Source organism: Drosophila arizonae, chromosome 2 (assembly GCF_054131065.1).
Source record: "Drosophila arizonae isolate 15081-1271.41 chromosome 2, UAZ_ARI_1.0, whole genome shotgun sequence".
In the NCBI taxonomy this organism is placed as follows: domain Eukaryota; kingdom Metazoa; phylum Arthropoda; class Insecta; order Diptera; family Drosophilidae; genus Drosophila; species Drosophila arizonae.
Window position 1 is genome coordinate 14,912,362 of NC_142922.1, and position 10,960 is coordinate 14,923,321.

At 42.0% G+C, this 10,960-nt stretch overlaps 1 protein-coding gene across 1 annotated transcript; it reads left to right on the plus strand.

Moving 5' to 3' along the window:
- Window positions 1–9,416: 9,416 nt before the first annotated feature.
- LOC108621838 (uncharacterized) lies at window positions 9,417–10,033 on the plus strand. Its single transcript, XM_018019390.2, has 2 exons — window positions 9,417–9,723; window positions 9,816–10,033. Exons 1-2 carry the CDS (start codon window positions 9,446–9,448, stop codon window positions 9,898–9,900), a joined length of 363 nt encoding a protein of 120 aa, XP_017874879.1. The 5' UTR covers window positions 9,417–9,445; the 3' UTR covers window positions 9,901–10,033.
- Window positions 10,034–10,960: the final 927 nt, after the last annotated feature.

The following is a 10,960-nucleotide window of genomic DNA, read 5'->3' on the forward strand; positions in this document are numbered from 1 at the left end:
GATTTGTTGCCAGGCTAAGCCATAGTAAATGTTGCTCAGAATTGAATAAGTATAATATTTGGGAACACCCGGCGATTATCAGCGCACACAGTGAGTGCGAGAAAACATGCTCCACTCATTCTCTTTTTCCAATTTTAATTATAAAACTTTTCATTTTGCCACGTTGCGCATCAGTTCGGTTTTGCTGGATGGGTTCGGCTGGCTTTGGGGTCCTTGCCAGGGGTCTATGCTTGATTACAGGGCGTGCTTATGCGCTGATTGCTTGGCTATGAGTTCCACTTGTTCTCTCTCTCTCTCTCTCTCTCTCTCTCTCACTCTCTCATTGTTACACAGTCTCTGTCTCTTTCCCTCTCCCTCATCAACTATTTCGCTCTGTCTGCTGCTGACTTTGGCATCATTATTGAGGAATGGCTCTTTACTTTTGGTTTGATTTCGCATTGTTTTTGCTTTGCTTTATATTTGTGTGCTCGCATAGTTGTCTTTTTTGTTGTTATTAATTTCCTTTTGGCCAGAAGTTTTTGCGCTCGAACCTTTATCATTTGAGCTGAAAACATTTTTGGCAATGTTTTTATTACTTTTTAAATACTTGGCAATGGGTTGCCCACGATTATTCGTGCAATGCCACACGAAATACTTTTTAACAATCATCATAATGGATTTTATGACTGATTACGCTTAAGGGTAGCATTTACCTTTTTACCTTTTCGACCTCAACCTATGCGCGCCAGATCTTTTCTTTCTGCCCAAGAGATGACTGGCATTCCATATGTTTATTGATGCGTACACCCTCTTACCCTTTGTCTTTCTCTATCTGCCTCTCCCTCTCTCTCTCTCAGTCTCTCTTAGCTTTCCAGCTCTATATCGAGTTCAATTTGGCAAATTAATTTGACACAAGTAATGAATGCCTCTCACTCGCACTCGTCTCGCATTTCAGCTCTCTCTCCCTTTCTCTCTCTCTCTATCTACGCCTAAAACGTGCTTTTTTTATACATATATATCAAAATTTAAAATTCCTAAAATAAAGGATGCCAGCTGAAATTTGCATATGTTATGCCAAAATATGCTAAATTTTGTAGTTCGCTTGTTTTTTGTTGCCACAGAACAGACAAACACACGAACACAGCCAGCACCGCCCGGGCGAGAGTGGTGCAGCAGCCGAGTACGAATTACAATTATGATGACACAAATTGGTTATGTTTTTTGCGTATGTGTTTTTGTTTCTCGGGCTTACTGGGTATGTACCCCGTGCCCCGTGCTCCGTGCCCCGTGCCCCCCGCCAGACCGACAAGTCATATGCCGCCCTTTTTTCCGGCTGGAGTTTTTTCTTTATTGTTGTTTCTTTTGCTTTTAGCAAGCAACAACCGAAAATGTCAGGCTATCTAGAGGCAGGATACAGGACACATGGCATGTCAGGCTTGTCGTCATTCTCGTTACTTTTTGCCCATGTTATTTTATTTGGCTTGCTTCAAAATATATGCTATGCAGCCAGACTCTGCATCTGCTCGACTATATACCTCGTATACGGGTATATTGGTTGCCTATCTATGCAGCAAATACTTGCAGACAGGTCTCAAATCGCTGCATAGCAAAGGTCCCTCTCCCTCTCCCTCTTCTCTTTTCCAGAATAATATGCCAATCATATAGCTATCCCAGCCCATATTCGTTTCTCATGCTAGCATAGAGAGTATCTGCCTAGTGTGCATATTTTGCATGTCAAGTTGTTGGCTTCTACTTTTGCGGGATGGTCAAAAGTAAATAAAAAAAAATATATAGAAGAGAAATCATAAAGTATAATGCTAAAATATTTATGGAAAATTGCTAGCTAACCTGGTTAGCTAACTGGGCTGGCTGGATGACTAGCCGGCCCAGTTACAGCAAGCCAGCAGAGCCTTCAAACTGTGCCCGAAAAGCATAAAACATCAAATTACATACGATATATGTAATAAAAAACAATCCCGAGTCATAAAGTCCTTGCCATTGCCGGGCGCAATTGTGTCTGAGGTCCCATCAAGGGTTGTCCACAAAGCGGGTGGGTAGTTCGATGGGGCGGGGAGGAAGGCGACTAGTCTTAACATTAACAGGAAAAACTTGTATGTTTACCTATATATATTAAGTTGATCAGTCACTTAGCCTATTCCTGGTAGTAGCTAATAGCCAGAGGTTATGGCAACAATCCAGCAGCTGTTTAGAAGCTCCCCCGTTGGGGAAAACAATTTAAGCAGCAGAAGCAGAAGCAGCAGTAGAGCAGCAGCAGCAGCAGCAGCAGCAGCAGCAGCAGGCATACAAACGTCTCCGGCACCCCTGGACTCGAGTTGCCAAAGCTCTGCTTGGCTCTGCAGCAGCCACCGCAAACTTTGCACCTGCTGGCCGCAAAAACAGCAACAGCAGGAGCAGGAGAAACAGCAGCAGTAGCAGGAGTAGCAGCAGCAGCAATAGAAACAACAACAACAACAACAAACTGTGTATACATAAATAACATTGTTGCCACTGCGAGAAAATTGCTGGTTGCCCTTTACACACGTAGTAGCGCGGCAGGTGGGGAGGGGAGTGGGCGTGGCAGCAAATGAAAATTGTTTACGCTGCCAACATTCAGCGTTTGCCCGCGGCAACAACAACAACGACAAAATACAATACAAAGAGCGAGCGCCAGCAAGACAGTGGAAAAAGAAGACATTAACTTATTAAATTATTGTTTCGACCATAATTTCAACGACACTAAAATTAAAAAACCATTACACAGCCAAGAGCATGGCACGAGAAGTATTTGCTAAAAGCACCAAATGGAGCGTGGCAGCAGCAGCAACAACAACAACAACAACAACAACAACAGCAATGACCTCCGGCAATGGCTGGGAAAATATATTTCCGCTTAATTTATTAACGATTTTTGTTAGCTATAAACTTTGCATGTGTGCGTGTGTGTGTGTGTGTGTGTGAGGGTGTGTGCGTGTGTATGTGTGACGCACACTAAGTGATTTTTATCTAAGGCGCACAAGGTGCCGTCTCTTTCGCTCCGCCTTTTTTTACGATTTGCACATAATTATAATTGAAATTGCGCCGCGTCGAAGCAGCCCCGCATGCCCGCCCCCGCATGCCACACCCCCGCCTGCCTCGACGACAGGCCCTCTATTCGAGTGCCAATAAATAATAGAATCAAGTCATAAACTGATAAATGATGTGCCAGGACGCAGCTTCCTGCAGCTGTGTAATAAACAAAGTTAATCATTTAGGATAATTGAAATTTTTACGAGACACCCGACTGTTGTGCATAAAAAGGAAAAGCGCTTTCCTTTTCTGGCATGCCCTTTTCGCGGCAGGTAAGGCCGCATTGGGCCCTCATTAGCGGGCAGGTCGCGTGGCCCGGCTGGGTGGCCGGAGGCGGGGCGCTGCTGCTGGCCAGCCTCCTGCTGCCGTTATTTATTGATACAAACTCTTGATTGGAATTATGTTAAGCACAACAAAAGGAACAAATGCGAAGTGCCAAGCTGCCTGCCAGACAGGCCCATAAACTGGACGTGCCCACGTGCCACATCAAAGGCGCACGGGACTCGGCTGCAAAATGCGCGTCAGCACATGTGAGAGCGCAGGGTATGCGGGCTGATTGCTTGACTAAGTACAGACTGCAGAATTCTGAGAACTCAACGCTCATTTTGCATGCAAAGTATTCTGCGAAAGCAGAAAGCAAAATTCAGAAAATATGTATCTCTCTTTTAAACCACATTGAAATCAAGAGCTATAATAGAGACTAATAAAAGAAGAGTTTCATTAATTTTAAAATCCTTACGCTGGCAGAGGCAACTTTGCTCCAAAGCTGGAATAACATTCACAATTTCGAGCATAAGCCATTAAGTGAATTCCTGAAACTATTTAGAGAAACAGCCAAGCAGAACTTTAATTCGCAAATTTATAATGCATAGCACATCACACATCAGCTGCGTAGAGTATCTGGATGCTCAGCAGGAGCTGCGCTGAAGCTCTGCTCGGGGAGCGTGTGGAAACTTTGTTGCTGCATTTGCTGTCAAAATACATTAAAATAAAATATTAAATTTAAGTGCATCATAAACAGAAAACAATGAACCCAACGTCCAGGCAGACGGGCAGCCGGCCAGGTTACCTTGAAAACGTGTTGACGCCTTGATAAAGTAATACCAAATAAAATAAAATGGAAAGGCGAAAGTCAGCCGGCAATATGTAAAGCAAAAGGAAAAGGAAAAGCTGCAGCGCGATAAACAGACAAAAGGAAAAACTAAAGCTGAGGCTGAGGCTGAGGCTGAGAATGAGCCTGAAACTGAGCTGGGAACTCAGGCTGAGGTGCGAGGCTTATGGCATATGGCAATGGAGCTGACTGCATTGGCGCTCACTCGGCGACATCTCGCACTTGTCCGCCTAGGAGATGACAGTGATGGCAATGTGTTACACAGCTGGGCTGGGGGTCGTTAAAACACACACACACACACATTTACAACCCTTAGGTATTGGTGTCGATCAAACCAATTTGCATGTGTGTGTGTGTAGTCTATGCAATTGAGGTCATGTCCATGCGGCATTCATTGTCGCTGGAATTTGTGACGTCGTTGTGTCGTTGTGGCGACGTCAGCCGAAGCATTAACTCGACATTTGTTTCAAGCTGCTGCGGCTCAGCGCCAGAGCTGGAGGAATCGGGGTCCAGATAACCCTGCCCCCGGAAGATAGCGGAGCAGGGACAGAAAGTTGCGACATATTGAAAATCATTGGCAGCGCACTTGCACACTGAAGGGGACAGAGGGGACAGAGGGGGCGGGATGGGACACGGCCTGAACAGCGAAGAGAAATGTATTGAAAGACAAACGGCATTGGCATCAACTTTTATTTCCCCCACACATATACACATATGTGTATGTGTGTGTGTGGGTGTGTGTGTGTGGACATGAAGAAATTTTTATTACATTGAAAATTTGCATAAAATATTTAAGCCAAATGGTCGGTCGATTGTGTGGGTTGTCATGTGAAGAAACAGTAGCGCTTGAATGGCTTCCTTATAAGGGCCCGGACACAGCCGTTGGCTGTGCACGCCGTGATCGACTTGGCAGAGCTGACAGCCTAAGGCTATGCGAAAACGACAGATCCCACTTCGCCAATGACATATGCGGTATGGATTTGTTGTCAAGCCCGAAAAATGAAGCGAACGAGGGCGCACCGTTCGAAAGTGTGCCTTGTTTCCACTTTGCAAGCGGTATTTACATATTTGGGGCACAAAAATAATGCAAAATAAATCAACTTTGGTTACATTAAGAAAAATGAGACATTACATAGTTTGGTTCATTTGAAGAGGGACAGATTGGCCATCAGAGAGTATTTGGATTAGATATTTAAGCAAGATACTTTGAGTTATGAATTTGCTTACTCTGATTATAGTTCATTATGAGAGCATTTCTTGCTGCTGCTGAATAATGCATAATTATATAAATATGTAAGGACTTGAATCTTAGTGTGAGAGCTCCACTTGGAAGACTTCTCTTTAAGCACGCTCAATTGCAGCAGAGGACTCGCGGGCTGCTGGGGCAGGAGTTGGGGCTCGTCATGTTTCAGTCAAGTGGAGCATGGGGCAGTTGGCTGCTTTGATATCCTTGCCGCATTAAGCAACAACTGGCGGCCTACTTTGGCAAGCGCCACACTCACAGCCACAGTCAGCGAGATAAATGTACGCCCAGCGCTGATGTGCATGCAAATGTACATTTTTGGGCGATTTTCAGGCGGCTGGCTTTGGGGCCGGGCAGACAGATGTCAAGACAGCAGCAGACGACTTCTTGTGTACTCGTTTGTGTATGCCCACATCTATATATACACACATATACATATACATAGTTGTTTGTGGCCACGGCATATGTGGCTACCCATTACAATGCGAGCAACAACATGGGCACTACAGCAGCAAAGATGTGCCACAAGACGAGCGAAAATAAATGAAAGTTTATGTTATAAAATGCCAAACTCTGGCACACAATCTATTGGCAAAAAGTCAAGCAAAACAGCAGTCGCAGCAACAACTACAACACCACCACCAAAACTGTTGACAGAAGCGGCAGAAAGCACAAAGCGAGAAGAGTTAACGCCTGAGAGGGTCGAGCACCAAATGCCCTTACAGGTGAGAGGAATAGAGAAATGTATCAGCAAATATTATTTATTTTTGTATCTAAAACTTGTTATGCAAATAAATTTCCAGAATATAAAAGATTATGTTTAAGAAGGGTATCTTGTACTCTGGTACACTATTTTTAAAGTGTCCCATATAAATAAATAGTAAATAAAAGGTATACACATTGTAGTGAGAGTGTAGAGACCAAGTAACTCAATATAGACTTCTAGATTAATATTAGCATGTATTAATATTCGTTTCAAATTGTATTTAAAATAATGTGTTTATTAATATTAATATAGATCTACATTTAATACTATTTCATTGACCTCAGGTGTATATACATATATTAAAATAACTTTCAGTTTGTTTTCCAAGAATATAGTCAAAGGGTTTATGTATTATAGTTTTCAGATTCTTTTCCCAAACTGCTACAAACGTATTTACAAAGTTAAGTGACCTCAAGTGAGGGTATGTGGAGTGAAAGAAAGTGTAGGCCAGAGGCGGGTGTTGTTGTAGTTGTTGTACACAGGCATAAAATAGCGCATATAAGATAAAGGATATGTGCCAGCCTCCCACTCCCTCTCTCTATCTATCTCCCTCCGTGTTGTTGCAAAAATGTAGCAAGAGTCAACATATGGCGTTAAAGATGCGAACGTGCAGCGAATCCTTGAAGTTTTCCCTACATACATTTTTTTCCAGCTCTACTTTTTTTCGCACCCTCTCTTGGCTGTTGGTCTAATTTAGCAGCTGGTCCGGCCTTTAAGCTGTACACATCGGCATTAGTATTGGCAACAGGCTGGCTTATTTAATTTTGCTGGCAACTGTTACCTTAATCTGCGTCCCGCTCTCCCCCCTCAGAAACTTTATTTGCAACAGCCTCAAATATTTGCCTGACATTGCAAACAGAACCGACTCTCCTATACAAACCGAACCGAGGTCGACTAATCAAAAATTGATTGATATATGCAGTAGTTGATTCCAAAATATTATTGCGCTTTATTGCATAACGGTAAATAGCAATATTTGGCATACACATTTGAAAAGGGCTAACGGGGCTAAAGGCAAGGGCCAGCAAAACAAGTTTTTAATAAATTGAAACCAAATATACATACGACGATTAGGCTACAGAGGTTCCGGCAGTCAAATCTAACAAATCTAACTAAGGCAGACCAAATGTCATGTTTTGCATAGAGTTTTGATTGAAAATTTAATAAAATTGAATGCAGCAAGCAAAAAAGCCATGGCCCGTAATGGATGCAAGGAGGCTAAGTAAATAGTTCTGAAAATTTACTTTTATTACATTTTAGTTGACTATCAAAGCAACAGCCAATGGATATAATTGAGGTCAAAGTTGTATACCCTGCACGGATAGGTGCACACAAAGGTGAGTATAAAACTTTAAAATATATTTGTTAGTATACTTGGCTAAAGCTAAGCACCTGGATTGAATGAACAGGTGAATATTTGATTACATTTCTTTTTAATCTCTTAATATTTTTCATTGCTTATAAATGATTTTTGCTTGTATTATGCAATATGTATTTTTTTTGTCATCTATATTAATAAAATAAATTTATTATAAATAAAATAAATAAATAAAAATAAATATAATATCTTTGTTGAGAAACTCTTTTATTAATTAATGCTAAGTTAAAAAGAGTTTAAGACATGCATCGCAGAATTGCTAAGGTAAATTTTCCCGATTCAGTTATCTCATGATATATATCGAACCGAGTCATTTGCCAACTGATGATAAGCATATACTAATCTATAGCCTTTTGCAGGATATTTCTAAGCCACTGTCACTTATGTAGCTCTTTCGTTCAAGTTCACAAAAGATTTTTCTCTCCGTTATTGCTATTTGGTATTTAAATGGAATTTTAAATGCATGCTTTGCAGCAATAGATAGCTTTCTCACTCTTTTTTGCACTAGCTCACCATCACTCTCTCTCTCTCTCTCTCTCTCTCTCTCTCTCTCTCTCTCTCTCTCTCTCTCTCTATGTCTCTCTCTCTATCTCTCTTCATGTCTGCGTGTGTGAAAGTCAGTGTAGCTTGTTCCAGTAAGTTTTGTGGTAAGTCCTGACCTGACCGGAGCCAGCTTTGGGCCGCATCGACAAGGCACGAGCCATGAGGCAACAGGGATAAGGCACCAGGCAATCACCTCAACCTGCTGTCATCTGCATATTATCAATAAACGTAGCTGGAGGCCAACAGATTTCATCTGACGGCAAGGACATTCAATTGTCTTGCAGGAGATACGAGTGGCTGCATTGAGCAGCTGCTGGAGCAAATGATTTTGTCATTTGTAGTGATTCACATGCACATTTACAGCAAGCTGATGGCACTGATGTGCGCCTCTCTATGCGAATCTCAATTAGAGCAGTTAACGATGAAACGAACACGAAATCAATTTTACATTGAATCACGCAAGTTTCGTCTAAAAGTTATTGAGTCAACTTTAATGATCTACGTTAGGCTTTTGGCTAAATTCTATGCCGGTCTATGCGCTTCTCAATGATGCTGCTAATTAAGGCAGGCGAGAGGCCTGCGGCCAAAATGTGTACATTTTGAAGACAAATTCGAGTCCGTGCCAACAATATGGCAATAAACGAATTTTCGTTTATAACAATGCAAGCTGGCCGAAAACCCAGTCACATTGGGTCACTGTCCGGTTGCCAGTGTAGGCAAACTGCGTGCAACCACATGCAATTTTGTTTGGATATCTGCTGCAGGCGCCGTAGCGGCATGTGGCTAGGGTCGGGGTGCCATGTAGTTGCAGCTGGAGACCAAATGGCACTGCTGGCGAGGGGCTATGGGGTGAGGGGAGCTGGCACTGCTATGTGTATTTTGTTACAGGACATGATGTCATTGGGCATATCCTCTGAGCGCACAGAAAGCGCAGCTAGAGCGACCAGGCTGCAGGCTAGAAAATTTTATTGAAAATAGTCTATGCGAAAAATTCAAAACGGCACATTTGGGTCTTGCTGGCCAGGCTGAAAATCAGCAAACGGAAGCAATATTGTATGGCATTCATTCACCTACCTTATGCAGAGCCATAGTTCCCCATTGGTAATTACTAGATTCTTGGAATTTCAATGCAACTAAAAATGCACGACCTAACAATTGACCTAGCCAACTGATTGTGGGCCAGTTAATTAACAATTGATATGGCGAAATAGCCGACTCGCACGTGTGGAGCGTATTAGCTTTACGTTTAAACGTAACGATTGAATTCGATTTGTATTGGGTGTGGGAGCTAAGCAAATCTTATCAGCCGCAAGCAAGTGGGCAATCGTCTTGGCCGTCTCTGCTCGCAGCTTTCAGTCAATGTCTGCACACAGGCAGCTCAACATGTCCGCCTGGGCCGTCTCCAATACGAGCCTCAATGACGCCACAACGAGCGCGACTGGCGCCACAGGATCCAGGCACCGGCGGCTGATACGTCTGGCCTGGCAGACGCTGGCTGCCAAATGCCAGCAGCTCACTGAGTTCTTGAGACGGGAGACGAATAAACCACTGCCGAAAGAATTGCGTCGATCGCTGCGTCTGAATAAATCGGCCAAGCGGAAAGGCTATCAGCACTATGAGACTGAAGCAGATAAACAGTAAGTGGAACTCACGCAGATAAGCCTGCTATTATTGTTTACCTCGCCCGTATACTTATTATAGATATCTAATATATTTGTTTATTTATTAGACGCATCAAGGATTATTTAAATCAGCCCATTAATCTGTCTGTTCGCTTGGGACCCGCCTACGACTATAGACCTTCCAACTCCTAGCCAAAGCAGAAGCATAGCTCTAAGATGTAGAGAAATTAGTTAATACTAATTAATTAGTATGAGCTTTAAGCTTATATTTTGTTTTCAAACTAGTGTTGTATTTATAAAGCTTTAATAAGAAACTTGAACTGCATTCAGTACATTTACTTTTAAAACTGCTAAGCTTTTATGGTAAGCTTTTATGGCTAAACTTTTGTGCTTTAACTTTTATGGCACTTGACCAGTGTTGCCAGTTTAGCCTATTTCAGGCTAGATCTAGCCATTGGAAATGAGTATAGAATGGAAGAGCCAGAAATTGTAGCAGACTATGCCGAAGTCCTAGTTCTTAAGAGAACTATAGAATATACATTCTTGAACGACGAGGAAGAACTAGAGAAGATCATTTAAGTTGTCTATATGTATGCAGCAGTATTCCTTTGGTATACGTTTAAGTAAGACGAAGCTGCAATGCAGAGCAACAGAGAGTGTTCTCATTGGTCACTTGGGACTCGACAGCAACGACGCCTACCTGACATCGAGCACAACATTTGAGCGCAACTTAAGTCTTGAGTAAATGTCGCCCTATATAAAGGGCTACAGCTACAGAATTCTTTCAGTCGCCCAGGCCTGTTGGGGGTCTTCGTGCAGTGCCAGTGAAGTGCTTTATCGTTAAGCAAAGTATTAAAGTATTGAAGAAATATTTGTAGGAAACGCTTGGAAGAAATATTTAGAGGAACTACTTATAAAAAAAAGCTTAGAGGAAAGATTTGGAGGAAGACACTTAGAAAATACACTTATTAGAAAATACACTTATTAGAAAATATACTTATTAGAAAATATTTGGAGGGAATACTTAGAAGATACACTAAAAAAAAATACTTAGAGGAAACACAGAGATTTCCTCTGTGTATTTACTTTAGAGAAATACTTATTTACTTAGAGAAATACTACAAATTAATATGTTTGATTTTGTATTTTATTATAATGAGCAAAAAAGTTGACTGCAAATAATTAATGAAATATATTTGCTACTCTTCGTATGCCTACTTCGATTTACAGTTAATGTTATTTCGGAGCTCAA